Source organism: Miniopterus schreibersii (genome assembly GCF_964146895.1).
Source record: "Miniopterus schreibersii genome assembly, chromosome: 9".
Classification (NCBI taxonomy): domain Eukaryota; kingdom Metazoa; phylum Chordata; class Mammalia; order Chiroptera; family Miniopteridae; genus Miniopterus; species Miniopterus schreibersii.
In genome coordinates, this window is record NC_138118.1 from 53,169,304 (window position 1) to 53,195,082 (window position 25,779).

The window sequence follows — 25,779 nt, forward strand, 5'->3', positions numbered from 1 at the left end:
GTAGAATGCATGAGAAACCAGCAATGCCTGCTATTTAGTTTTCTGAAAAGCTGCCTTCCATGTGAGGAAGTGACTAATTTTTCATTTCACACTAAAAAGGGCATGAAAAGGCAAAACAGAAGAAGGCTAAGGGTTTGGTGGTTAAGAAGGAAAGGTGAGTCCCGCTCAAATGGGCAGAAAATATACCATGCATGTTCAGAAGTAAAGTCAAACTGGAAATATTTGAAAGTGCTAACAAAATACGAAAAAGGTTTGTTGTGAGCTTGTTTTTTTTACATGCAGTAGGCTTATTTATTATTAAATTACTAAAAGAATGCTACTTGAATTACAGCACATAATCTCAGAAATGCAAAAAGACTGTGTGGAAAAAAAGATGTCAAAGAGTTAACTTAACCCTTTCCGTTGTCAAATTTTTGCATTCGTTCTGTTACTTAACAATATATCTCCCCGCTTCCCACCACCTTTGTCTACCTAATTCTATCTCTATGTATGTATATATTGTTTTCTTCTATTCACTCAAATAAAATCCCATAATCCAATATCCAAGCGAATAAAGGCAGTAAATGAAAATAATTTATAGAGTATGATGAATTTTTAGGAAAAATACTGACATCCCCTTGGTTGTAAATAAATTCGTGTTCATTCTTCCCATGATCCTTTAGAAAATTTACTTTTCCTCAGACTTTTGCAAGCAGTGTTTTTTTATATAATCTAGGATTTTTTTAACAGATGTATTATAAATTGGCAGCTACTTATACTCTGGTGAATAAAGCTACGTTACATTTCACCCACTTTATTTGTGACTGTTCTTCCTTTTTATGGGGCTATGAGTTTTCCCCAAAGCCAGAATTTATAGCTGTCTTTCCTTCTGTCTCTTAACAAATCCCATCTGCATGCCTTCCCATTAGGATGCAGTATACATCATTAGGTTTCCCTTCTTTTATTTAAATGTTTTCCCATATCTTGCTTAAATATTTATTAAGCATTCTGTCCTTGTAAAGCTCGGCATACCATCTAAAAACACATAACTGAGCACCAACTTCTCTCTGTGAACCTGTTTCTCCTGGTAAGTCATAAGGAATCCCGGGAGGAACATTTATAGCCTTCAGTAAATCAATGCTGTAGTACACTAAATGACCCCTGTGGTCTGAAAAAAATACTGCACCTCTCCAAATTCCTAAACCATGCACCAAGAGTGAATGGCTCACTAGGAAAGTTCCTGATGGTATATGAGTGGTCTGAATTTGTGTCTTCTCTCCAATTCCTACCACAAGGTAGCCAGTTCTAGAGTGAAATGATTTATCTGTTCATAAGAACATATGGCACAATAGCATGGTAAACTCCTTGCTTAATGGCCATGCAAGGGAAACAAAGCACCTTAGTACATTATCAAATGAGATGTTTGCTTAGCTCACTTATTTACATGACATCATAAAGTCAAAAATTCAGAACATAAGACATTTACAAATGCAAAGTCCCTATTCTGAGGATAATTCTTATACACTGCGGGTACAAGTTTAGTTCTTGGAAAACTGGTTCAGATGACTTACTTGCCCTTCCTATGCCATAGTCACCATACACAGAGTTACTGATTACTTTTCCCATGCCTTAGCAAAACTCCATGGAAAACTCTTATGAGTTAGTATAAAGGATGTACAAACAGAAGACAGTATTTTGCAGGTAAAGAACTCTTTTCTTTAAATAGAAAACTACGTGGCCACCGCTCTAGGAAGCTTATCTCCATGATGTCTTCGGTTGCGTTTCTTCTTCATTTCCTGCATGTGCTTCCACTTTGGGACGCCCTTGTTTCGCTGTCTCCGCTTCTCCCTGTGCCACATCTGTTCGCAGTACTGGTCGAGGCTGAAGTTTGGGCTGCTAAGGATTTGGATGTAGTCTTTGTATCTTAACCGTGACTCAGCCAACAGATCCTTGACCTGCCCCTCCTCGTGCTCTGCCCTCTGGGTATTTTCCATCTGTTCATTCTCAATGACATTCAAAGTCAGCTTCACTATGGTGTGGATGAAAGTGTGCTCCTGTGCCTTGCAGTAATACATCCCAGAGTCCTTCTTCTGCAAACTTCGAATCAGTAGCCCATATTCTGTTTTGATGATCCTTTCATCGGGTTTCAACTGCAGAATTGGAAAAATGTAGGTAATAAATGAAAACCAGAGAGAGCTATGAGCAAATGAAAACAGGCTACATAGTTTTACTTAGATGAACCTAAGATATGCTCCCTGTTTCTCTGTCATCAAGTATAATATTATCAGCCATAGCCAAAGAGTGAAAAAATTCAACTGAAGTAATAGCCCCCAAAATGCATGTTTGCATCTTATGATACCTAACTGAACCTTTGGAATACAATTAGCTTTTCTCCCAGTCTATGGATAAGAATGAAAAGTTGTAAAAAATGAATGAAGTAAAACTGGAAACTATCAACTGACCACCTTCACAGAGATTTCAGATACTAATGGGTGTTCTAAGAATTTCAGAGGAGAATGTGACACAGACAGTCATGTATAGACTAGAACAATGATTTCAAAAGGAATTTGCTCTGTTTTCTAGATATCACCAAATAAATGATCTGAACAGCATATGGAAACTGTAAGTGGTGACTTGTTAAAAGTCAAATGGAAAGGCATGGATACAGCCTTTTGATTGTCAGAGCTGTAAGTGAGCAGGACCATAGTCAGGAGGTTAGCAACATTTAAAGCTGAATTTCCCTCTTTACTCTGGATTGAATTTTGATACTGTGTGTATATATGATACTTTGGAAGATGTCATTTATGGAAATATTTGCCATACCTCGATATACTATAACATGGTAATGTGATTTCAAATGTGAGAACGCTCATTGAACAAAAAGAACCTCCCCTGAAATGCGATGCTCTTTACCCTTTGAAGCAGCACTACTGAAAGGCAATTCAAACATTTAAGCTGGCCGGGCCAGGCCCACAATCTGGTGTGACTAGCGAACCTATCTTCAATAAAACTAAAGGCATGTTTACTGACACCGGGCCCTGTTTAATGTGAAGTATTGTTAAGTGGCTGGGCATTAAGTAGAATCACAACAACAACAAAGAAGTCTGGAAGATTTCCAGTTTACACATCTGCCCCTGTACTGTAGACTTTCAGTGGATGGAAATCAAGGAGGCATAAAGACGACTAAATTAAATTTATTCACAGTGGGTGGACTAAGCTCTGCATCTTTATGTGAAAAATATGTAGGAAAAATCCCTCAATTCTGGAAATATGAGAAAAGGAAAAGAAACATCTCTGGCTACCAGCCCAGTTAACTAACAAGTATATGGCCAACCACCCTCTGTGCCAGAGAAGTGCAGCTGGTGGGGTACCACGCGAGGCCACAGGCAGGTCACAGAGCAGATCCCTGGCTAATGAGGCTGAATGGTCTCCAGCCCTGCCTTCACTCTGCACGCAATCCACCCCATTAGGGTTTTGTTTGTTTGCTTGTCTCCCTTACTTTGCCCATTTTGTCAGCTGGGTGTGTACTATTTTTTCTAAGGAATTTATTCTAAAAAAAACGGACCTTTTTAAACGCTATTATAACACAAACTAATCTTGAATTCACTTATATCCTCAGTAACCATAGGAGCCTTGTGCCTAAAATAAATGTGAATTTGAATTGTAGGGTTCTAAGAGGCCAATCTGAAACAGAAACTACAATCTCAAATTTAACACGCTAGATATATTTTTTATTTCAAATAATTTTACTGTAGAAATACCTTTTAAAATTTAAATACATCTTATAACACAAAACACTGACTCCATGAGCCTAGTTGCCGGTCCCTATCTGCTAAGCTTCCGATGATAACTCATTTATCTTCCTTGCTTGGTCTCCCATTTATCAAGTTGGTGACATAGCATATGGTGTTTTTTGGGGGCGGGGGTGGGGGGTTAAAAGTAAAGCTCTTTGAAGGTTGAAGTGTGAAGTATTATTAGCACACTATATGTTGTTGGAGAGGTGATGTTCTGAAGCCTTTATTTCTGTAATTCTTTTAGTAGAAAGTGGCCTATGGTTATTAGCATGACAATCAAAGCAGGCAACCTCCTTTCCAGTTCACATCTAGATTTCCCTTCGTGGCTGGTATTCTTGCTAATGTTTAAACTGTTCAATGTGGCTTTAAAGATTGTCACAGCTGTGACGCACTACTTTTTATTGTTCTCTTTAATCTTCTGACAGGAAGAAATTATGACTTTGATTTCACACCAAATATACAACACTCGGTCATTATTTTTGCTATTGTCTTTTTGTATCCTGTTTACTTTGCTGCACTCTGAAGTCTTTCCACACTGCCTCTGTCCCCCCAGGACTCAGAGTTTCATAGACACCTGGCATCTCATTGCTCCATTGTGATCCTTCCCCTTTCCTTTTGTCCCATGGAATGCTTAATTTTTCTTTGGTTTTTGACCTACAGATATAAAACTTGCTTTAATACATTTTAGGCTTTCTGGATTTATCTAATGTCTATCAGATCGTGCAAGTGACTTTTCCTAAAATTTCAAAAATACATAATGGTGTCTCTAACAAAATACATTTTGAATGACATATTTTCATAGGGCTTTTGTGATCGACAGACAGGTATGTGTGACCCAGAAATTAAGTGGTTGATGAACATTTGCCTACTTTACATTCTCATTCACTGTAATGCTTTCACTCTATGCTGGAATTATGCAGACTACATCTCGACCGTGAAATGTCAGCACAGTCAATTTAGAAGATTCAGCTCTTTTACAAAGAGATAATGTAATCTCTGGCCACTAATTTAAACTCATGGAATTTTCTCCACTCTAAAAGTGATAAGTAAAAACTGCTCACCCTTACAAATCAAAACCATGCTTGAACGGGGGTCGACTATCCATTTGCCTAATGTGAACAATGATAATATATTTGGCATTATTAAATGTAGACCTTCAAGGAAGGGCAATTCATTTAAAATGAGAAGAGTAACATGGAAGGGACAAAGGACATTTAGGTACTAAGCAGCAGGTAAAGGTCAGGGACTTCCTTCTCTGATAATAGCAGTCTAACGGTAATTCCTTTGCAGATAATTCACCTGTCATTTCTTTCACAGCGAAAGCACTGCACATGTCTTAGATGTGACTGGGGCTTCAAGAATATCTCCTTTCTCCAACAAACACAGACGGAAGACATTTAAAAATAGTGCTGAGGCAACTGGCTCATTATTTAAAAGAAAAAAATTGAATTTATATATAACTAACTCCTAGATTTATTTAATATCTCTGAGTAAATTTAAGTATAAAATGTAACTTGTAATTTTAAAAATAAAATCATAAAAAATCTTTTTTTCTGTTTCATTGGACAAGGAATTTTTAAACTTAAGTGAGAAATCATACAAGTATAAATCAATAGCTTTATATAAATTATAAATATAAATTATAAAACTTTTGTATGTTAGAATCACAAAAAGTTTCAGCAATAACATTAATAAAAAGTTACTTCTAATATGTATATTGAAATGTCAATATCTAATATATATAAATGGTTTGATAAAATAATTTTTAAATAAATACATTGATGCAGACCAAGCAAATGACAGGGAATTTTACCAAATGCAATTGAAACCAATAGCCAAGAAACATGAGAAGGTAGTTCACATCCAGTAATAGTCAAAGAAATAAACATTAACACAATATAGTATTTTTCCTATCAAACACAGATATTTTCTTAAATTATAATATAAAATTTTGCCTCAGGAGTTCAGAAAGGGCACTAATATGCTGATTTTGATGGGAAATTGGCAATATTCAGTTGTTTATTCGAAGCCACAAAGACAATTAAAGCCTTTAACTCATTTATTTTTCTTCTGTCTGTCTTAATAAAATAGAAAAGTAGAGAAAGATTTAGATATAGGGAAGTTGATTACCTTTCTTTTGAGAGAATACATGAGCTATTTAAATAAAACATGGAACATTTATGATGACTGTGACATCAAGACAATGGGGGTGGGGGACAGGAAAATATGGTCTTAAAATTGAATGACAAGGGAAAATGCTCACAATGTAATGGTTAGTGGGGAAAAGGTGGAATAGACATCAAAATACGGTATTTGTGCTCATCTACGCTTAGGGGCCTCATAGTTCTTTATGTGTTACTATATTTCCACAACCATTGATATCACTGTTATAATAAAAAGAACAAAATAAAACAAAGACCTACACAGAAAACAATGCAAATATTTGAAGATACTTTATAAAATATTTTGAAAATCCACAGAAAAAAGACTACCCTAAATGGTATGAGGTATTGCCTCTCTTATTTATTAATACCCCAAAAGTTCAACAGAAGCCTGGGGACTGCGATTAACTCGCTGGTTATAGCGTAAACATCATCCATTTCCAGCACAGCTTTGTAAGAAAGTCGGCAGATAACTGACTCATGGCCTCCTCAACAGCACCCAACTGTGAGACGGCTCAGTAAGGAAATGTCCTCCCCCTGGCAGAGAAAAGCCTGGTGACAGCCCCTGTGCCACAGGAGATCCTGGTCCCTCCCTCAGGCTTATTTTGGGTGGAGGAAAGATTCCAAACGGTGACCTTCCTGGTAAGGAGCAGAGGGCATCCTGCTGGGAAAAATGTTTCAAACCTCAGCTGGATTTGGCCCCTTTCCCCGGCTCAGGAAGCAGCATGGCAGAGCCTGCACTTCGTGTAACTAGCTATTTACAAAGATAAATGAAAATGCCATTGAAATATTACAGCTCAGATACTTTTAAGTAAAATTCAATAAATATACTATTTCTGCTCCATTGAAATTCATGGAGCATGGTACCCGCCGTGACTGTATGATATACTGTTTAAAAGTAAACTAAAGTAATGCATAACATTTTCAGGAGTATGAAAGATGTGAATGCAAACATGCATAGTCAAATGCATGTATCTGTAACTGGGAGATTACCCCAAGCAAAGGACCATACTTTTTTTTTTTTAAAGACAGATTAAATTTACTATGAAGGAAAAATCACTATTAAAAAATTTTATTTAACTGAAAATAAATGATCAAACTTTATTTATAATAAAAATATTTAAAATACTGGTTTGGAGCATTTAAAAATAAACTATTGCAATGTATCTATGAGAAAATCTGCATGTTAAAAAATTCGGGTAACATTCTTCAATATTTCTTGGATAAAAAGTAAATGCTTTATAAGTTGAAATTAAATAAACTTCTATGTCAGATAATATTTCAATATATACTGGTAAAAGAGGATCCTTAAACATTTAGTATAAATATGGGTATGCCATAATTTTAGAATTTATGGGCATCAATAATAATGAAAAATCAAGTTTTCCTGGAGCAATCTGACATCATAAGGGATGAAATTATTCCCTTGGTATTAAGTATGTTGTGTCATTATTTTGATAACAAATTTTATTCTTAAAGATCGATGAAGAGAATCATATTAACTTTTTAATACAGGGTGGGGCAAAAGGAGGTTTACAGTTGTGAGTACAAGAAACAGTTCTTTCTTGTATTGCTATTTATTAATTATTGTATTATTTTCCATATGAACAACTGTAAACCTACTCTTGCCCCACCCTGTATAATGGTGGAACATATCTTTGAACCATTTTCTTATGATAAAATTTGATTCTCGCCCAGCCAGGTGTGGCTCAGCGGTTAAGCGTGGACCTAGGATCCAGGCGATCAGGGTTCGATTCCCAGTCAGGGCACATGCCCGGGTTGCAGGCTGTAGCCGATCAATGACTCTCTCATCATTGATGTTTCTGTCTCTCTCTCTCTCCCTCTCCTTTCCCCTCTCCGAAATCAATAAAGATATATTTAAAAAAAAAAAAAATTGATTCTCCTACATCAAGGTTTCTCAACTCGGCACTACTAAAATTGGGGCCAGATAATTCTTTATCGTGAGAGATTGTGTTTTGTGGGATGTTTAGCACAGTCCCTGACTTCCACCCACTAGCATCACCCACCAACCCACCCAGGCTGTCACAACCAAAATGCTGCCAAATGTGAATACTCTGAGAGCAAAGTGCCCTGTGGCCGAGACCACTGTTCTATACTAATGTTTAGCTGATTACATGTATTATTTTAAATGTTTATAGACTATCAAGGAGGCTGGTATTTTAGAGAACATTTGGTCATCTCCTGATATGACAGAGAAACTGAGTGTTAGAGAAGTTATAACCTGCTCATAAATCCTCGGCAGTCAGGCTGTGCATGTGATCAGTGCTATTTCCTGTTTTACACATCCTCGCTGAGAGTATCTGCAATTTTATATGCGTGCTTTACACTTTGCTTTGAAATTCACATTCCTGTATGTATTTTCCCATTTTATTTTCACAGTAACTTTTGAATTTATCTTGTTATAAAATTCTGGCCCCCAGGGGCTCAGTGATATGACCAAAGGAATTCTGAACCCTGTATTCATTCCATTACTCATTGCAGTGTCCTTAGTTTAATATTAGGAATTTTATAACTCTAGAGAGAGTAGCAGTGGTATTTTTTTTTTTTAGGCACTGAAATAGAAAAAATATTCTGCCAATTAACCTTTGTTTCATGATTTTCAAACAATATTAATACAGTATTTTTCAGACTACTCAAACTCATCCCCTTAAATTCACATTGTTAGACCTCACAAAATCTCTTGCAATGTGTTTCAATCACACATTTGTGCTAGAATGACTAGACCAGAAAAAAGTAAAAAGACGAATAGAACATTCATATTACTTTTCTCTCTGTAGGTTTAATTTTAATACATAAAAGTGAAAATGTACATATGCCCAGGTACTTATCCAACTATCATAAGGTATATATTTCTTTTCTTTTTTTTATACATACTTGACATGTTTCATTTTAGGTTCTAAACTGAACAGAATTCAAACTAAAATTTAGTCCTTGTGCTACAGTGAAGGGAAATATTGTGTTCTTGTGCTTGGTGAGGGAATTGTTCTAAAATACAGACATTCTATAAAAAATAAAAATTCAAAAACATACAAATTTCTTTTTTAAGCACTCAACCTGCTTTTAAATATATTTTATTAGCACATTTATATTAAATTAGGCTCTTCTTATCTCAAAAGCATTGTTACCTTTGGTGTTAGTGAGTATAAGCTGTTATTTTCCTTTTTATCAAATAGTGATGAGAGCACCATATGGCACTAAAACTTGAACATCCTCACAACCAAAACCTGATTTAAGTTTTATACCATTTTCCTCAAGGAGAGCTTTTTTGATGACGGTGACTTACCTCCTCTCGGTGTTCCTCTCCTGATCGCTGGATATACCACTTAATAGATGCTTGTTGGGATTTAGGTATACATTCCAGAAAGGTTGAATTAAATTCAATGCCAAAAATCACCTTTTCATCAGCAGCTTCATGAGTAATGCCTGGAAAGCAAACATGGAATAGGAGATTAACCTTGACCTGATTTTAAAAGCAATGGGAAAATAGACTGATTTAGAACAGATGCCATGGGGGAAAGATTCATACACATTATTAAAGAGAAAGGAAATTCATATTATAATATTGTTACCTAAAAGTCAAATATTATCTAATAGACTGATTTTTAAAACTCTATCTCTTCCTTGCAATTTTCACTCTTTTGTCAATATATTAACTACTTGCATTTGACTTTTTAAAATGAGAATTCATAAGAACTAACTCTAAACATTGAGCCTCTTTTTCTGAGCTGAAATGATTAAACCATTAACATTTTTTAATGCTTTAATACCTTTTCATTTCTATAAAATATAGCCAGTTTTGTAGATAGTTCTGGAAAAGCAATTTACTTCACCTTTAAATAGAAATTCTATCATAAATTGGTCCACAGAACTGATCATATAACATTAAGAAATTCTGATGTCAGAAAAGTAAGTACAGTGGTCTATACAGAGTTCATTCTTGTATTATTATTAATTATTGTATTATCTTCCATACAAGCAACTGTAAACCTACTTTTGGCCCACCATGTTTGTTCTTTTATTCAAAGAGGGATACTTAGCCCAACATGCATTTGCAGTAAGATAGCTGATGGGATGCTAAAGGAGCAGCATCTCAGACACCTTATTCTCGTAAATCAACTGCACCATCTGAAATACATTCCATCCTGAGTAGCCAAAGGCTGTGTCCCATGTGTGATCTAAGATCTGTAGCTCAAATTTGATCAAATGAAAAATGACGGCTGTTCAGCCTGGCCCAAACGTGCACTTTTTCATCGTCTGTTCAGATGTCTCAATTCCGCAGATGGGCCTACTTAGCATTTTAGGCATAAACCAGAGTAAGACTTAAGAGACCTAAGTGAATCCTAAGTCTACGCACACAAAATTATCAGCAAATGGCATGAATGCACATACATCCATTGGTTAGGCTTCTTTTCAAGAAACTTCTTTTGAACTTATTTGTGTTTTACCAGCAATGGTTAAGTGAGGCATGCCGACATCATTATGATCTGTGTGTCTGTAATGTAACCTTCAAAATGTGTGGATTCCATTTGAAATCTGTGATCTATCCACTGTCTCTGCCAACTGAACAGATTATAACTACAGTTTTCACAGTTAATAAATTCCTAATGCACAGAAAGATCACCAGTGCTGATCTGGAAGAGAAGGACATGCATCATTTCATAGCCACAGACACAGTTTTCCTGAGCAAAGGGGGTTCATGAACAAAGCAGGGAGGATGCATATCGATTATTAGGTGACAGGCAAAGGCTCAAGAGAAACTCAACTGGACTGATTCAACCAAAGAATTGGTCAATTTAGTAAAAGTTAAATGAATAAAATCAACTAATAAAGTGAAATAGTGAACTGACTGCATAAAATTCTTTTTCAAATCAATAAAAAACAGTGACCCTTGGACACAAAGTCATTACTTTAACTGGAAATAATTTTATTGTTGCTTCCAATAATGTTTGTTTCATTTCTGAGTTTTAAATTTATTTTTTTGAATTTAAAAATATATGTATGTATGTGTGTATATATACATATATAACATACACATACATACATATTATATAATACTCTATGACTATCAATGTTTGAAAGTGCAGAAGTTGTTTACAATAATGTTTTAAAATAGAATAGCTCTTCATTAAGTGCAAAATAATTTTAAAGATAATATTTTAATTTTCCAGATTACAGTAAAAAATTTTTCATCATGAAATATCTGAACTATTTCTTTATAACAAATATATGACATGACACTGAAGCCACATTATTAGTCACTTCATCAAGATTAGATGTGGTTAACATGGTTAAAGACAGTTCATCTAGTGCATTTTTGATTGTATGTCATTAATAACCACACATTATCACAGTATACAACAAAGTAACGAAGGAAGGAGGAAGGAAGGAAGGAAGGAAGGAAGGAAGGAAGGAAGGAAGGAAGGAAGGAAGGAAGGAAGGGAGGGAGGGAGGGAGGGAGGGAGGGAGGGAGGGAGGGAGGGAGGGAGGGAGGGAGGGAGGGAGGGGAGAAACAATTATTTGCCAATTTTATTCAAGACTTAAGTAAAGTACAACACATATATATGGTGAATTATAAGCAAGTCATCTCTTTTCTTCTTTACTATCCGCTATTGTTCAAACTTGACCCCTTCTCGCCCTTAAGATTGAAAATGTTTTAGTTTTTAAATACCCTCAATCACTAATTCTCACAATTGAGTCTCTGTCTCTGGCTTCTCCTATTCTAATCAGTTATCTTTAAAGGCATCAATTATTTTTATATTTAAAAAAGACTTTTCATAGAAATATTAAATAGCTCCTTATCACCCACAGGATAAACATTAACTCCATAAAATAACAAGGATATAACACAAACTACCCACCCCTATGTGAGATCTTTCTGATTCTAATTATCATTACTTCATCTACTCTATAAATTTTACTTTCTTCTTATAACAAAGCTCAAATGCTGTCCATCCGAGTATCCTTCCCTTTATCCATGCGTTACCCAAACTTCTTGAGTGCTTCCACACTGACATTGTTAGGTGCTGGGGTACACTGCCGACTATGACAGGCAAACTCACTGCCCTCAAGGAACTTACATTCTAGCGACAGAGACAAAGTAATCAAGTGCAAAAATAAATAAAGAATACAGTAGCTGGCAGTGTTATGCAGTACAAATAAAAATAAAGCAGATTAAGGAATAAAAGGTAGAAGGGGAGAAAGTTATTTCAGGAAGGGTGTCTCTGAGAAACTAACCTTTTAAAGCATATATTAAATGATGTGAGGATGGGGCTTTGTGGATACCTGAAGAGAAGAGTTCTTCAGGTACAGAGGATACAAATGCAAACATAGCTGAGGCAGGAACCAGCCTGGTGCTTCTGATAAAGAGAAAGCCAGTGAGTGAGCCATGTAACAGAGGTGTGAGAGGGTATGTATTAGGAATCAGATCTAGGCATCTTGTAGGCTGTGGAGCTTCTGCTAACTGTTCTTAGAAGCTAGTGGAAGATTTTGAGTAAGGGAATAATATAATCTGACTGAAGTTTTTAGAAAGGTTACTCTGGCTACTGAGTGGGATGTAGACTGAAGGGAGGCAAACATGGAAGCAGGGAGACTGGCTGAGCAGATGCTGGGGAGGGATGGTAGATTCTGTTGTGCTGGCATCTCCGGAGGTGATAAAAACTAGCTGAGATGCTGGTGATAGGATGTGAAAGAAAGAGAAAAATAAAGATAGGACTCCTAGCTGCTTTTTGACCTAAGCAGTTGGGTGAAGAGTTGTGCTATTTATTAATATGAGAAATTCTGCAGAACAGATAAGCTTTGGAGAAGCTAACAAGAATTCTTTAGCAGATACAATTTCAGATGATTTTTAGGCATCTACCAGGGGTTTTTGAGTAGGCATATGAGCATACAAGTCTTGCACACAGAGAAAGTTCAGTACTAGCTTATGAATTTGAGAGTCTGATAGTATTGACACCGATGGTACTAGGGAGTGAATAGGGGGAGATTGGGTATTCAGATGGTGGGATCAAAAAGAAAGTTAGGAACAAAAAGAAACCTGTAAGATAAGAGGAAAACCAGACAGATGTGTGCCGTGAAGCATAGGTGTGCTGGGACACCAGCTCTGAAAATATAAAGCCCTGATTTGCAGTGTTTGCTCATTTTCCTGGTGTAAAATGCTCACTATGGTTGATTTAAATGACTAGTGGTTTAAAACCAGCTCACAAATTTCCTAAATAATCAACAACCAGTTCTCATGGGGCCATAAGAACTGGCTTCAGAACATCACTGCATGGAAGTCAAGTAATGAAAGTGTTTCAAGAAAGAAGGAGTTAGAGATTAAAAATGGAAACTGAAAACTGGCCACTGGCTTTGACAAGTAGGAAACTGCTGGTGACCTTGATTGGAAATGGATTGGGTACAGTGATGATGATAATTAGAAAAGCCTGTGTGCAATGGGTTATAGCAAGAATGGGATATGGTGAAGTGGAGACAATAATTGTAAGTGCCTTAGGCAGCAATTGTGTTTTATATCTCTTCATAACATTTATCACTATCTGACATAACATACATTTTACTTGTTTTTATGTTTATTGCATGTTCCCTCTCCTAATACACACTTGAATATAAGTTCCATGAACGCACAGATTTTCTTCTTTTTTTTTAATTGAATTTATTGGGGTGACATTGGTTAATAAAATTATATAGGTTTCAAGTGTACAATTCTATGATACATCATCTGTATGTTGCATTGTGTGCAGATTGTTTTCTTTTTGTTCACTGATATCTTCTCCAGTGCCTATAATGTTTCCTGATAAATCTCATATGCACATGTGGAAAACTGTACACTTGGCACACAGTGATGATTTTCAAATAAAACACTGGACATGACAGTGAGTCACGTACATATCAGAATGAGAAGTCAAAATATAATTCTAGGCCAGAGTTTATTTTTTAGAAGAGTGAAGTTCTGCCTGGCAGGGCGTGGCTCAGTGGTTGAATGTCAACCTAGGATCCAGGAGATCAGGGTTTGATTCCCAGTCAGGGCACATGCCCGGGTTGCGGGCCCGATCCCCAATGACTCTCTCATCATTGCTGTTTCTATCTCTCTCTCTCCCTCTCCCTTCCTCTCTCTGAAATCAATAAAGATATATTTTTTTTAAAAAAGTGAAGTTATGAATTATAAATAATTGTGGGAGAGCTTAACTAAAGAACTTATACACATGTATGCATAACCCACGGGCACAGACACTAGTGTGGGGAAGGCCTGGGGGGTGGGGGCGGGGGGGGTGGAAGCGGTCAGTGGGGGAAAAAGAGGCCATCTGCAATACTTTCAACAATAAAGTTAAATTAAAAAAATAAATTATAAAACACTGCTGGATCCTAAGTTATGGGCTATAAAATTTGGGTAGTTTATTCAATTACAGGGTGGTTACTAACAATGTGATGAAGGGTGGGCAGTTCTTTTCTTCCTCCAGCTGTGTGTGTGTGTGAGTGTGTGTATGTGCACATGTGCACTTATATTTTCTATCTAATGGCAGAGCTTGGCAATATAAAGTAACTAAAGCTCTAGAATATATAATTTTGTAGATTTTTCCCTGTTTGCACACTTATTCCACAAATTTCTTTTAGTCTCCACTCTGCACTTATCATATTCAGATGCTCAAATTTCTATGAAATTTCCTCTGAACTGTACAGCCTCTGGTGATCTCTCTTTTTGCTAAACTCCTGTATCACTAATTGTGCCTTATGACTTCTCCCCAAAGAATTGTAAGCTCTCTAAGGAGTTTCTTTGTCTCAAGGTATAGCTGAGACAATTATATGCACATGGAAGTCACTAATAAACATTTACTGACTGAATGAAGACCTGAATTAATAAGTGAATAGAAATAATGCATGAGCTACCTAAATCTTCTTTCTAGAAAGTGCCTAGCCTACACTGCCTTTCTGGCAGGGTCTCTGAGTTTTCTCTAAATGTCCATATGTTTTAGACTATATCCTGCTTTATCTTTAATAGCAGTTTTCAAACTTTACAAGGATAGATAAGGCACTAAAAAAGAAAAAAAAAGTATAGAAATTTTAAAGGACATATGGAACAACGATATAACAAAGGATTATTCACTTAGGCACATGGACAGGGTGTTGATTTATAAAATCTCCTGTTGCTTTTCCAGAATATAAGCATTACACAAAACAAGATCTTCCTATATAATAGGTCTTCCTATGTAATGGAAAAGACACACAAAGACTAGGCTTAAAGTTTTAAATGAGAGAAAAGGATATTGAACCTATACTTACTGTCTTCTATGTCCCAGCACTGGGTGATTGGGTCGCCATACTTGACATCTTGGCGTCTAGCTCGTCTAAGAAAAAGGGATTAAACTGTTTAGAACTCCATGCACATTAAATGAAATACAGATAATTTACAGCTAACTCTAATAACAGTGGCAGACGCAGAGCTACGCTTATCTTACTACCCAACTTAAATGCAGGTCAATATTCCAATCACTCTAACATTAAATCAAATATTAGTAGTAGCAGAGTCCTAATGGGGTGAATCCTATTTGGGCAATAAGATGATCTGAATTTTATTTAACTACCACAGTGTACTTTTTCTCTGATTTGGAAAACAAAATAGGTTGACAACTATCATGCAGGTTTTATATACATAAAATGGGAGTAACCATCCCTACCCTCTTTTTTAAGTCAGTCATAGAGTAAGTAATAAGATGTAAAAAAAACTTAGTGAGTAGGAAAGCACACACAAATACAAAACACCTGATCATGTGAAGATTCAGTCTTACATAGATTTGATTAAGCAACAAGTTAAATACTGTCACCTGAAACAGAAGCACAAGTTTGCTATGGTGTGAATAGCCAGATGTTTGTATCTGCTGACACGTACTTCACAGTTTTCTGATAGTAGTGATGATGATAATAATAAAAAAAAATAATGGTTTCATGCATTATTGTCACACATTTTCCTTAAGAGAAAATAGTAACTACTGTATAAAAAAAGAAAAAAAATTGCTACATCTAAGTTAATCAAGTATTACATCATTCCAATCTATCTTCATTTGCTTTGGCAACTTTATATCGTCACTTCATAGTCATAGTAAACCTTCTGCAATCTCTAGAGTGTTCCTAAAGAGCAATGTTGACCAGACGACAACTCTGTGCAAGAATCATCTACCGTACACGGTTTTCAGCTCCTGTGGACCCTACGCTGGTAGGGGAAACATCACAGTGGCATGTCTGCCAGGTCACCCAGAGTCTTGGGAAGTACGTGAAGAAAAACTTATGATGGTATAAGGTACATAGATCAAGAATGTTTTTAAATCTTGACTTCTTAAGAAACAGGGTCAATTCATCAAACTGAAGGTTCATTACCAACTAATGAGCATTCTTGTTTTTTAATTTGAAGAAGAGCAGTCCCCAAGTACTCACTGTGATGAGAACATTCTTGAACAAAATCTCTGGAACAAAATGTAGATGACTTTTTACTTTCAACTTTTAATAATCCCCACTCACACTTAATTCAGAGATTTCAAGAACTATAAAATGCCTCCTAATTTTAAGCAGTATCTGCTATTGTACTATACTTTTAATCTATGATCCCTGAAATTTGCAATTTGACAAATTAGTAAATTTATTTATTTTTTTTAAAGTGCATAAGTAGTAGTGGAACTAACATATGCTCACCTGTTAATCTTATTTTGTTAATAAAGACCTAAAGATTTGAAAAATACTATATATAATTTGCTGTTTTTCCTAGAGGAAAACATACTTTGACAATATTTTAGGAAAATGGTGTTACAACTACATTCCACATTTACAAAATAATTATATCATAATATATTTAGCCAGCATCAGTCATAGTGATGGGCAGTCAGGTTCTTAATAATAAGATGTTGAAATAAGTATCTTTGAACATATATATAACTTTGTCGTACTTTTGCCAGTATGTGTAGCATAAATCCCGAGCTGGGAATTATTTATTCAAAATAGTATTGTTTTTAAGGCACATAAAGCCATGATCTACAAACAGCAGGGCACATTTTGATGTTTAAGTATATATGAGTGACAGAAATTGGCCAAGTTGAGTTATTACCATAAAAGTAAAATTGTACTGGGCTGCTGGATGTGTTATGACTGTATGTAACCCACACTTTTACAAACACATACATCTACACATGATATGCAAAACAGTAGAAATATGAAGGAAAAGAGGAAGGAATGTAGAAAGAGTAAAGTAATAAAGAAAAACAAACTTTTAATGGTGTTTAACATCAATGAAGAAAAAGAATATAAACAATTTATCAGAATTTTTAAAAGTTCCACATTTCAGAACTTCAGAACATTCTCTTTATTCTTCAAATTTTGGTGTTATACAAAACTGTAAGAATATTTTATTTTTAATATTCCTACTGTAGACCATGTTTTCTCTATAATAATGTTTTGTCTTTGATTTAAACTATAAGACAAAGTACTCATGTGAAATATTCATTGTATAGAAAGGAAAGCATCATATTAACTCCATGTGCCTCTTACCTTTTTGAAGTGGGTGTGTATCGAGAGCATGCAGCTCCATCCCAGGCGCAGTAGGGGTCTCTGGCAAGACAACAGTCCGCACAAGCTTTCCCGTAAGTGTCACATCTGTGCAATGAGAGCTGAACCAATCCATCTCGGGAACCAATGTACAATTGTTGCTGCAAAGCAGGCAAAACAAATGAATTAGCAGCATCTTTCAAACTAGTCTTAAGAACTTCCCTTTCTTGAATACCACATCACAGATCTAAATCTGCCTCCTCGGGTATCTCCATAATAAACACTTGTACAGTCACATAACAGGGAGTAAGATAAGTCAATCACTTCTACCTCTGGCAGGATGGTGGCTTGAAGACCTTGATGCTGAAATGGACAGCATTCTCTAGGGCTAGACTAACCTTGGCAGTAATTTAAGAAGGTTAAAAACCAGCTGCTAGACAGGAATTAAGATGTCAAATTCCTTCTCAGTAGATGAAAATATTCTTTGGTAGAGTATATCAAGCACACATGCTATAGGCCATGCTGATGGTCCTCACCTGACATCATTTCTTGCATAAGAGATGACTGAAAAGAGATTTAGAAAACTTTCCTGAGGTTTTAACTAACCATTTCATTTGCGAATGAAGTGCATACTGATTGCTGAAGGCAAATGGGTTATTAGTGGGAGGAAAAGTATTTGGTATCACTGTGAAGAAAGTATTGAGGAGACTTGAGGGATACCATATCGTACATAAAGGCTATAGGATGCCAAAAAACCCAGCAAATAAAATTACATTTTGAGAATAAGTTATGAAAATAATGCACTGCTCTTTATGTGTATTCATTTGAATGTATGTGGTAGTGGTGAGAGAGTGGGGGGAAGAGGGTGGTACAAATGAATAAGCCATAGTCTGTGCCTCCAAGGACTCATGGTCAACTCTACAGGACCGCGTGAACCTTTATAAGGAGAAAAAAAAAATCTGAGAAAACAGATATTGGCACAAATAATATATATGTACTCAACCTACAGAAATCTGTCCTATACCTCTACCACCCATTAAACTGTCACTTGAGACTTCCTGGTGGCTAAATGCAATGTGCATTTTTTAGTATTTGTTTTACTTCAATTCTCTATAGTGTTTGACACTAAGGACTTGAAACCCTCTTTACTTTCTGTTTCTTCCTCTTTATTCCCGCCTGACTTCTGTTTCCTTTGATAATTCTTTTCTTTGCATTAAATGTTGGATCTCTCTCTTTCCTATTCTCACTTATTTACCCTTTTTATTGTGCAAAGAGGTAGAGGTATCTTGAAGATAAAAATGTGGACGCACTGATTCCCCTAAATCTACTCCTGTGACCCCACTTTGGCAAGAGGCACCACCCCAGTCACCCAAGACACAAGTCTGGGAGTTGTCTTTGAATCTCCTCTCTCTCTCCTTCAGTCTGTCACCTTATCTTTTCCACTCTCTCGAAGAGAACTCTCTAATCTATTCCTCCCCTCCCTCCCCCCCCCCGCCACTGCCTTGGCTTCAGTTCTTATCATTTCTTTCCTGGATTACTTCTAAGTGTCCTAATATTTCCGCTGGCTTCAGCCTTGTTTTCCAACAACTCCCACCTCTAACCCAAAGCTCAATCAACCCATCTTCGGCACTGCCCCACCAGACAGATCTTTCTTTTTAAACTGATCTTTCTAAAAGGAAAATCTTATCACCACACCCTCCTGCTTAAAGATTTCACTGTCCTTAGATAAAACTGTTAAACATTTTAGGAGGACACACAAAGATGTACTTAATCTTGCTCTGTCTTATTTCCCCAGACTCATTTCTGGTCCCTTGTCCCAGGAGCACAGGTATGTCCTTTGCTCTAAATGTACAGAAACTTAAGAGAATAACCTGTGGTCTCTCCCTCTTCACAGCTTTTCAAAGCTTCTCCTCTTCCCCACCCCATCTCCCTTTATATTGATCTGGTTGGCTGCAACACCCTTGATGGCTCAGGTTACATATCTCTGTTGGCAGCTGTCTTCCCTGGCCGCCTGGCTTCTTTTTAGACCAGTTCCCCTCCTGTCTCCCTAGTACATGCTTCCAATGTTCTCCGCACTATCAGCAGCTCCTTTGTCTCCCAGCTCCACCATGAGTTTCTAGAGACTAAGGGCTGTGCCATCCATGCATTTCTTTACCCTCCAAGGACAGCAGAAGTCCTTCAAGAACTAAACATTGAGTGAATGAAAAAATTAATGGAAAATACTGAAGAAGCAACTTAGTTAGATCTTTTCCCTAGTAATCCCTGTACCATACCAGGCATAGTAGTCTAAGACAATTTTAGCAAAACTTGAATGTTGAACATATTATCACATGATTTTCTTAAACTTTAAGGGTACATGTAGAAATGGGAATGCAAGTCTTAATCTCTTGAATGAATTGGGACTTGGGGTATCATATCCCAGAACTGTGAAATCATATTAAGTATTAGTTATTATTATTAGCTACTGTTTACTTCACACTTGGTGTACCAGCTGTCAGTCTAAAATTTTGCATTCAGCATCCTATTTATTAGAAGAAGTGGATATTATTTTTCTAACTTTGCTGTTGAGGAAATTGATTCTAAGAGTCAGATGTTAAATGATATATTGGAGGTAAAATGTTGGGCTATTTGCTACCACAGTTCATAGTCTAATTGCTAGACTCCCTGATTAAAAGCCATTTTTAATGATTAGGGCTGGTATTCTACATGAATTACTTTACAGCCTGAACAGAAAGACATCCTCATGAGACTAGAAAAGTGAATTTAATTTTCAAGAGCCAAAGGAAGAGGAGAATATATTATTCAATTAGTGAAATTTGGTTTCATTTCTCTTAAGGCAAGGCTGAAATGGTAACCTTTAGTTATAAAGTAAACACATACTCTAAAGCTTTTTCTATTACTTATAATGTAACTTCCAATTCCAATGGATTTTCCCTAAAAAATGAACTTTGATTCAATTGCCCTGTTGCTCTGTGGTTAATTTTTACACAAAAATTAGAAAATACCTGCTTCAAAGACAACTCCATGTTCAAGATGATTGATGAGTGCTGAAAAAAGAAGTTAAATGTTAATAATCATTAACAGTCTTTTGTAGTAGACAGTATGTTGTTTTATTTTGTACCAAAGATCAATGAAATAAACTTCAAGGCTCCATTATATAGGGGAGGAAATGATCTTAATGTTTGCTATTTCCTCCCAATGGGTAGTGATTCTACCTTAACAGAAATGATCAAAACAGTTATTTTAAAGTATCTGATTAAAGAAAAATCACCTAACTGTATGAGAAACACTACATTGAGAAGCGTTCCCAGTTACCCACAAGGTTTCTCCTTCTCAGTCTGCTTATCTTAACTGCTTCCATATAATTCAAACTAGTGTTGACAAGGACATCTCCATAATTATTTATTACCTTTCTCTGCTCTTACTTAGATCAGTAGTTGAAACACTTGTTCAAGTAGCAGAGTTCTGAAGAGTTATAGTGCTCCTTGTGGATGACCACATTCTTTATGGAACACTGCAAGATGCTGATGCACATGATTTCTTGGTATAAACTAGGGCCAGTTTTATTTGTAGAAAAGGTGGCTCTATGCATGCAATATAAAATCAGAAAACTTGAACACAAAAGTTACCAAACTAAAAAGGATGGAATGTTTAAAAAGTTTTCATCTATCTATCATCTAACATCCATCTATCTATCATCTATCTATCTATCATCTATCTATCTATCTATCATCTATCTATCTATCTATCATCTATCTATCTATCATCTATCATCTATCTATCTATCTATCTATCTATCTATATCTATCTATCATCTATCTATCTATCATCTATCATCTATCTATATCTGTCATCTACCAATTTATCATCTATCTATCAATCATCTATCATCTACCTATCTATCTATCTATATCTATCTATCATCTATCTATCATCATCCATCACCTATCTATCTATATCTATCTATCATCTATCTATCATCTATCTATCTATCTATCATCTATCTATCTATCTATCTATCTATCTATCTATCTATCTATCTATCATCTATCTATCATCTATCTATCTATCATCTATCATCTATCTATCTATCTATCTATCTATCTATCTATCTATCTATCTATCTATCTATCTATCATCTATCTATCTATCTATCTATCTATCATCTATCTATCTATCTATCATCTATCTATCTATCTATCTATCATCTATCTATATCTATCATCTATCTATCTATCATCTATCTATCTATCTATCATCTATCTATCTATCTATCTATCTATCTATCTATCTATCTATCATCATCTATCTATCTATCTATCATCTATCTATATCTATCATCTATCTATCATCTATCTATCATCTATCATCTACCTACCTACTATCTAAATTCATTTATTTCTCACCAGTCAATATTTACTAACAGACAAACAGTAGTATATGTCAAAAATTTAAGAAAATATATGAAGAAAAAATTTTCAAGTGAGAAAGTTCTAGCCAATAACTTTTTGTTATGTATTTAAGAAAACAGGTTCATTATTTAATCTTAACAGTGAAATCCAAACAATTCCCCTTGACCGCTAACAGCCACTGAATGAGACTTATTCTAAGGTACCTATATGTGCGGGGGGCTTTATTTTTGGCCTCTGGATTCATATTTCTATTTGACATCAGCTTCTCCCTCAGAAACCACCCAAGGTTTTGTTTTGGGTAAATGCCAGACAGCAGGTCTTTTTCCTGTTAACTCCTTGACCACTATTATCTTCACTATGTAAACAGGATCCTGTGGAACCCAGCATGTTAATTAACTTGAGCCCCTCACAGTGGAAGGCTCTACTCTCTTTTAGGGCAATAAATGTTTACATGGAAACAGCCCAATTTAATAAACTGTTTCAACAAAAATGTTATAAAAGGCTCAGAATATTTTTAAAAGCTTTTCTAAGAAATACAATTTTATCTCTAATGTTATTTTCAGAAAATAATTTTATATTGAATTTCATTAAGGATCTACGAAGAACATCACAATCCAAATTTACTATTAAAAGTTAAAGACATTCCCCAAATCCAGAGAGCTATTATTTTAGATCTACTCTTTTGATTGGTGAGGGAAATTAAACATACATGAAGACTTATTTTCATGCAAACTTTAAAAAAATTTTCCTTACAGAAAAGCAAGGGCACATGAAAGAATTCTTCTAGTTTTCTCAAATTCAGTTGAGGAAAAACTGAAAAGTAAAATTAATAAAGTAGAAAAGCATCTGGATAGTAAAAGAGACCCAGGCTTGCATCCACTGTGGCAATTTGTCTGGCCATACGCTCAGAGAACGCAGTAATGAGGAGCAACCCCAGGAGCCCGAATTCAGTGGTATTCTACAGGGAAAGGTGAGTCCTAGTCTTAATTGTTTTAAACATGTTTTCCATTGTTTAAGGAAAAGGAGAATAAAGGTGCTATTCACAAAGAATTCTCCTGGAAAAGTGCTGATGGCTTATATCAGAGCCTACTCGGTTTCACCAGAACTCTGGACAGAGTCTTACCTTGAATATCTGCAACTCCTCCAGGACTACTTCTTCCATATTCCACTTCTCCTTTGAAATGCTGACAACTTTTAGGACCGTTCCAATGTCTGAAAAAAATGTTACCCATGATCCTGCTATTTCTCGTTCAATGTTCAATTGTATGTATATTCCTAGCAACCTTCACGTGACACCCTATTTTTTTTTAAATGTCTTTCAAGAAATCAGATTAAATGAAGCATGCAAGAAGTGGAGCTTGATAAATAAGATTCTCCCTTTCTGAAGTATTATAGCTTTTATCTGATAAAATACATATTTATAAAGAAAATATTAAAAGACATATGCTAAGAATATATTCCTAATAAAAACAATATCTATGTCTCATTTAAATATTGGTTAAAAGATAGCAAAAGTGGAATGATATTTTGAAATTTAATTTAAAAAGTTAAATATATTAAAGTAAAAAATTATTTCAATGTAAAGAATATTTATTCAGAAACTAAAGTTTTGTTTAAAATTATTTTAGTTAAATTTAAGGCTATAAAATAATAATATAAACCCAAAATTAACATTTTGAAAAGATGTCTTAAGTATGAATCTTGTTTTGCAGTTCCTCAAGGTGGCATACTGTGACAGAAAGACAGTCTAAAGAACATTTTAGAAAAAGAAAAGAATCCCACTTGCAAATTAACTTATACCAAATAGATGCCTTTAAAGTTCTAAGCACTGGGGTTGGAGTATATTCACATGGATGGTTAAAATCCTTTTTGCAAAAATTCATCTAGATTATTCACCTCTGTTTTTAAATGACTCTGGGATCTTTACAAAATATTAAATATAAATTTTCCAAATGTCCTAATTGAAAATGTATCTTACCATCCCTATAATCTAATCAGTAAAAGTTAGGTAGTACCACCTAGTGGCAGAATGGCATTTATGACATGAAATGTTCAAAACCTCAGAATGAGCTTTGGGTAGGTAGGAGAAGTTAAGTGGCAAACTTGTTAGAAATAGTGACAACACAATTATTTCAAGTTCTGACGTTTCAGTAGCAGTCTCTGCAGCACTGGGAACATCACTTTTTTTCCTTGGCCTTGGCATTCCCATCTGCAACACAGTCAGGTTTGACTAGTTTCTTGAGAGCTATTGGAGTCTGTCACACACAGGCTTCCTAATAAACCCAACTTCTGTACAATCAATATAATTTACCTTATATTTTTAGGATATAATTATTCTAAAGTTGTTCTGCACTTCTAAAAACCTATTCCAATAAAAATGTTCATTTCTTGAAAACTCATTAATTTCTATCATTATGCAATGTTTGATCCATTAAATTACATATTAAGATGTAATGCTTTTGTATTAATGATACATGACATTATTAGATAATACCTTTATTTTTGAGATGTGCTAAATAAGTAATAACTCTCTTTCTGGAAAAAAGACATTTTTTTCATTTAATAATTACTAAGTTGGCAGACAAAATAATAAATAAATAAAACAGGCTCTAATAATGAAAGTGATATTTAATCTACAAAATTCAAGGGTAAGAAAAAATATCTTTAAGAAGTTTCTGCTTGAAGAACTTTACAAAGCAATGGTAACTATTTTGGAAAGCCATCTTAACTCATCTTATGTCACTGATTCTCAAAACTGGGTGAAAGGATTCTTTGGGCTAAGGGTTATCAAATATCTCTGTAGGGATAGGGAAATGTGAAGTTTGAAAATAAAGAAACATCGGTATGTCCTACTTGTTTAATTTTAGTCCACAGTCATTCAACAAATAGGTATTGAACACCTAACCTATAGCGGGCACATTGCAGTCATCATGAGCAACTATATTTTGAAATCTCAAATAAACACTAAAGGAGGCTGGGGGACATTTATGACTGTTAATTAAAAACACATATTATGCAACTTTAAGAAATACTAACGAACAAGTGATCACCTGGGAAAAAATGCATCTATTCTGGTCTGCAGAATTTCCCAGCAAGGTAATCTCAAGAATCTTTAGATACTTAAAACCCAAGGAAAGAACTAATGAGAAAAAGAGGCAGATGTGGGTGTGGAGAGGGGCGAGGGGTAATTTTCCTATAAAGACTGAGGCATTTGAACACAACACAAAAATACTGACTAGATATTAACTAATAATTACTCATTTTGTGTTTGACCAAGAAATATTTTTGAAGTTTTTGTTTTCTTCGGGTAATGGTAAAAAAGGCCTTGGAAGGAAAGCATACTCCTGTTCTCGGGTACCTGTTCCCAGGAACATGACATCATACTGTCCGTCTTCTGCGACCACATGATCCACCACGATCTGCGTCAGCCTGTAGTCCACGTTGATTCGCTTGAATGTTGGCCCTCCGGCCACGGGATATACTGACTTATACATCACAGGGTGCCGCTTGATGAAGCTGACCACATCGTCTGGAAAATCTCGGGTGGACTTGATCAGCGGGTCATAGGTCTTGCTTGGACACTGGAAAGAAACGAGGGTGGTGTTGTTCATGCACCTGAGAAATTCCCACTGCCTTCTAATAAAAAGTCTTATCACAAATAACATTAAAGGAATAGTGAACAGGATCAGTGTGGAGTCACTTGTACTTGTAAGAAATGCAGTTTACCTCAGATATAGCTAAATCCAATCTTTTCTCACCAAATATTATAAATTATATGTATTTATCTGTACTTTCTAAAGTTTCCACAGCAAGTTTTGCTCCCATGAAGATTTTTATTTCTTATAAAAATACATAAGGTTTTAGTAGAAATAATTATGAAGAAAGGAA

General features: G+C 35.4%; 1 protein-coding gene across 2 annotated transcripts in view; it reads right to left on the reverse strand.

Moving 5' to 3' along the window:
* Positions 1–280: 280 nt before the first annotated feature.
* The window catches only part of SEMA3D (semaphorin 3D), a 181,311-nt gene continuing 155,812 nt past the window's right edge, over positions 281–25,779 (reverse strand). For both annotated transcript variants that reach the window (XM_081147361.1, XM_081147360.1), the window contains exons 12-18: positions 25,250–25,472; positions 23,015–23,103; positions 20,485–20,526; positions 17,483–17,640; positions 15,230–15,294; positions 9,240–9,379; positions 281–2,129 (exon numbers count right to left, since the gene is read on the reverse strand). In XM_081147361.1, the coding sequence (XP_081003487.1) occupies positions 1,710–2,129; positions 9,240–9,379; positions 15,230–15,294; positions 17,483–17,640; positions 20,485–20,526; positions 23,015–23,103; positions 25,250–25,472 (1,137 nt within the window). In that variant the 3' untranslated portion in view covers positions 281–1,709. The remainder of the gene's footprint in view (positions 2,130–9,239; positions 9,380–15,229; positions 15,295–17,482; positions 17,641–20,484; positions 20,527–23,014; positions 23,104–25,249; positions 25,473–25,779) is intronic.